Raw genomic sequence first — 5,000 nt, forward strand, 5'->3', positions numbered from 1 at the left:
AAACTTCTCTTGCTCATGCTTAAGCATATCAAGTGTCTTTTATTGCTATGAGAGAAAAATGAAAATGCCATTTTAAAATAGTTTTATCTCAATTAATAAAACAGTAAAAAAAATATATATACATTTTTTCACTCAATGAAATACCTGTTTATGATACCTAAAACAATACCAACACTATGCAAAACTTTTCAGATATATTGCATATAAATTCTGAAATATACCTTTAAAGAGTGAAAATGAAATACATACTGCACTTTTACAAACAAAAACTTTGAATTTATGCATAAAGAAGAAAGAATACATATTCATGGCATTTTCATTTTTCTTCAGAGATAACCAGACACTGACATCTTTGAAAAGCACCAAGAAGAGGAAACTTGATACAAAATTAAGAGGTAGTCTCAAATCTTTACTAACTAAACAGACAAGAGTAACAAACTTTCCGAGGAATTTTGTTTAACACATGTACCTTCTAGTGATAGACCAGTCATCATCATCATCATGATCTCACCAAGTTTGTACTATAACATTTTTGCATTCAGTTGCATATTAAATATTTATTGTGCAAAAGATATCACTCTAGTATGATCCTTTATCATACGTCATAACACAAAATACAGTTATAATAAGTGGCATGGGCATGTGCAAGACACTTCACACCACAAACTTCTGTTTTATTGTAATGAAAAAAAAGCTCTTGCTCAGAAAATGCTTCCTCAACCAAAAACATATTTCAAAATGAATAAGTGATAATAAGATACCATAAAGAAACAGAGGCTTGTGATTTTGAATCATACAGCAATCAAAGACCGGTCACTGTTTAACAAATTCTTGAACATTCCATTAATATACTAACATTTCTAATGCTTCTGTCAATCTCCATACCATAAATCTATATTACTTGTTCTAAAATATGGTAAAATTAGTAACAACTCATAAGTATAACATTTCATATATAAATAAAACAGTGGCATAAATTGTTAGTACAGATCTGACATCACCAGTAAAGTAAATATCTATTGCCTTTACAATTCATCTAACAACTGCACTATGATATGCCATTATAATGTTGACTATAATAAATCCAACTCCTCTTAAAGGTACTATTTTTACAATAATAGGAATCATATCATTTTATCTAATATTGTAACTACCATCCATACGTTATCAGAGATGTACTTTACCAGTATGAGGTAAGCTAGACTCAAACTAAAGAACTAAAAAGCCTGTAACAAATATAGAGCCACACCATAACAATAGCTGCAGGGTTTCAAAGGGTATTCGTTCAGTTGACATTGACTTCTACCCTAAACACATATATTGCTAGTCAACACAGGGATAACCCATTACTCTGGAAGAGGTTTAGATCGTATGTAATCAAGAACATTGTTACGTTGGTTATGATGGCATGCCTAGCTATATGAACAACTACGTTAACTGCTATTTGTTATTTCTCGTTGCTTTGCCGGAGGTAATATTTTCTACATCACTTGATTTGAAAATAGATTATGATATATCTAATGTTACTTCATCTGGGATTGAGTTTGAAACATGTTTAGATTTGCTCCTTATTTAGACAAACAATGCGAGTCTGATTTCTCTTATCAACATTTGGCATAACTTTCATCCCTACTTCTCTTCATTTATACATAGTTAACCATTTCATTATGATTTCCTAATTGGTCCAGTTAATTATGTATATATGTATATTTTTTATTTATTGGCAATCTGATATCAAAAGGTAAAAAAGTACAAATAATCACATTTCTGAACTCTGCACCAAAATGTGATATCTTCAGAATCTGAGGTACAAAGAATATGATCCAATGGTTATTTCTGGGGTGGCACATTCACAGAGCAAAAAAATTCCAGTGCAGAATCTCCACATTTCTTTAATGTCCTGCAGTACTCTATAGTACTCTGCTAAACAAAGGCTTTTAGAATTACTATTGTTAACACTTGTCTCTTAAACATTTTAAATGGAGAAATGTAACTGTTAAATTTATCTGGAAGAAAAAAAGAATGCCTTGTAACAGTCTCTGAACTAAAGTTTCTGCTTAGGAAAAGCCTTTGAAATGAACCAATGGGAAAGAAGACAACTAAGAAGCAATGATAGAAAAATAGTTAAATAGAAAATAAAGCATTAAGAGCAGCTATCAGAAAGTTGCTAAACCAGAAGGTAGGAGCTGTGCAGGTAAGCACCCAGGCAGCCCTACCCTTAGGTAACAACAAATACATGATTTTTCCGTGGCAATATTTATTTACATCAATACTTGACAATATTTGCTTTGTCATGATACGGCTATCTTTTTCTTCAATTCACTTAATAGAGATAGCCTTATGCCATATTTTCCTTTTATTTATTTTTGCGTACATTCAAATATTCTTAGTATCTGCAAGAGTGTGAAGCCACAATATATAATAAATCTAATGTCTCCTATGAGCAGAGGGGGAGAAAGGGTGTACAAATAGAGATATTTGTGAAATACACTTGATAAAATATAAATAATGAAAATACAAAAAAGCCATCGTGTCTGCTTCTCCTCAACACAATGCACTGATATCTCAGAGAACCCAATTCTATGGAAGCTTTTTTATAGTGAACACACATCTATTAGGACAAATATCTGTTCTCAAATGCAAGCACTTGCATTTAACATGAACACTTTTTTTGCAACAGTATCTCTGAAAAAGAAAAAAGGAGACAAAAAAAAACAAGAAAAAAATAAAGAGAAAAAATAATTCATCTTTATCACCATCAACAATGCCAACAAAAGAACTATATCTTTTGAAAATGGGAAACAAGAGCAAAAACACTTCATTTGGTCAGATTGAATTCAGTAATCTGCTTCACACCCAATAAACGTAAACAAATATAGCTTACAAACATAAAAAAAGGTAGTTGTGCAAACTGACCAACATGCCAGACCTCATGCCTGTCTTGAACAATTCATCTTTATGTACCATTGCAAAAAAATACCAAAAGGGAAATTCAGGTTTTAAAATATACATTATTCAGCCAATTGCAGGTCAGTTCATGTGGCATAAAACAACTAGATTTTCCAAGCTTGTAACTGTATGATTTTAAAATATTTGCAAACATCCTGATCAAAATAAAAGTACTATATACATAATAAATATCCAGAAAAATCAATTCACAAGTTCTTCAGGTTATCTCCAAACATTTAAAAAATTTGTGGAAAAAAGCTAACACTATCAATACTTATATATGTATATCCATTGACTTTATCTTAGAAATTTTAATAAGGCCAATATCAAAAAATGACAAAAATTCAAAATGAATTCTTCATCAGTTTTACAATTTGATATTCTCCACTGAGGAAAAAAAATGTACAAAATATCGAGTGGAAGGATTAGGACAATTGCTTCATTTACGCCTTTGGACATGCGTTATAAGTTTCTCTCCCTCTTCACCTTCTCGTGGAGCTCCTCTGCCTGGTCTCGCAGCTTTCCCAGCTCCTCCTGGATCCTGTCAGTAATCACCTTCCGCGCAGTAGTCGGGTCCTCCTTCTTTGCCTTCATCTCCGACACCAGGTCTTTGAAGTCCATGGGTTCGCCCACCACAACCGTCACCAGCTTCCCAACCCTGGGTATGTATGGCTTGCGGTTGGGCAGGATGTCGTCCATGCCGATATGGTAGAAAGGCAGGACAATTGGACACACTGGTGACTCGTACACCAGCCGGCCCACACCCCATTTGAGTCGCATCCTCTCCAGGCTCATGTTCACCTTGCCCTCAGGGAATATGTGCACCCACTGGCCCTCCTTCAGGCGTTCAATCAGGAAATCCATTGCCTCCTGGGATGCGAGGTAATAACATCAAGTTCTATTTCTTTTTCATACATATATGAGAAATGATACAATATAGATTTGAGAAATCTCCTTGATTACTTCTACATAAAACAAAAAAAGGTCAAGATCTTAGAAAAGATACAAATCTATTACAAAAAAGTGATGTGAATCCCTCCTTAAATGCAAATTTGTGAATTAATAACCATGAAAATCATATAGAACAATATTCTGCACTTTTAACTTATGGGTCATTCTTTAAGAATCCTTCAGATCTAAGTAATTCCATTATTTGGAAAATTTTAACTACTGACATCAATTACTTCTAAAATAAAATTATCTATACTCTTCATATATATCTATTAAAATCAGGATTAAACTAATTCAAATGCACCAGTCTAAAATATTCTTAGTATTAATAATAGCAACTAACCTGGTACACTCCCAGGCCTCGAATAATTGGCACACATTTCCCAGCACTGAAGAACCAGCTGTATATTTTGCGTGTAAAGGCTATGTCATGTGCTGCTGGCGACCACCTCATTCTCCGTGCATTCCACAAGTCACGCCATCTTAACAAACCTGTAATGTAAGAAATGGATTTAAAACATGGAAATCCATATCCATTAATGATATGTATCTCATAAAGAACTGTAACCATATTTCCGTACTTGTGATGTGTAAAAACCATTGTGAATAAAACAAAGAAACAATTTTATGAAAATAAGTCAATTTTTTTACTTCCAAACAGTTCCACTCATCATTCCTTCTAATCTTGCTAATGAAATCATCCTTCAATGCTTCCATAAGGATAATACAAAAAATAGGATATAACTTCCTGGCACTCCCAAACCAGATTACCATTCCATTGAATGATTAATCAATGGGCTTAACTCTGACTGTCAGAGTTCTTATCTTACACTATCATTTCCTGTGTCTTTTTTCAAGAAACAGCTGGCCTTGAGCTCCACTGACTCGAGGCATTTGATTACAATCTCCAATCTCAAGTAGGACAATGACAGTGTACAAGTACAACAGTTCTTTTCTTTTTTCATTTTACTTTTTTGCTATTCAGTCAACGGACAAAAAGGAGTCCATTGTGGATAATACTTGAAAGGTATAAATGCGAATATGTAACTGTGAACTGGAAAGACAAACTGGTGGTTTTATTTACCTCCTGGTTATGTCGT

At 33.4% G+C, this 5,000-nt stretch overlaps 1 protein-coding gene across 2 annotated transcripts in view; it reads right to left on the minus strand.

Moving 5' to 3' along the window:
* Taz (tafazzin, phospholipid-lysophospholipid transacylase) overlaps positions 1 to 5,000 on the minus strand; it is a 19,364-nt gene that overhangs the window by 689 nt on the left and 13,675 nt on the right. Inside the window, exons 1-3 of one of the 2 annotated variants that reach the window (XM_070114265.1) lie at positions 4,482 to 4,679; positions 4,244 to 4,392; positions 1 to 3,819 (exon numbers count right to left, since the gene is read on the minus strand). The exon at positions 1 to 3,819 is cut by the window's left edge and continues 689 nt beyond it. In XM_070114265.1, the coding sequence (XP_069970366.1) occupies positions 3,412 to 3,819; positions 4,244 to 4,392; positions 4,482 to 4,674 (750 nt within the window). In that variant the 5' untranslated portion in view covers positions 4,675 to 4,679 and the 3' untranslated portion in view covers positions 1 to 3,411. Of the gene's footprint in view, positions 3,820 to 4,243; positions 4,393 to 4,481; positions 4,680 to 5,000 lie in introns of those variants that run through there. The other variant, XM_027374978.2, reaches the window with a different exon arrangement.

Source organism: Penaeus vannamei, chromosome 35 (genome assembly GCF_042767895.1).
Source record: "Penaeus vannamei isolate JL-2024 chromosome 35, ASM4276789v1, whole genome shotgun sequence".
Taxonomy (NCBI): Eukaryota; Metazoa; Arthropoda; class Malacostraca; order Decapoda; family Penaeidae; genus Penaeus; species Penaeus vannamei.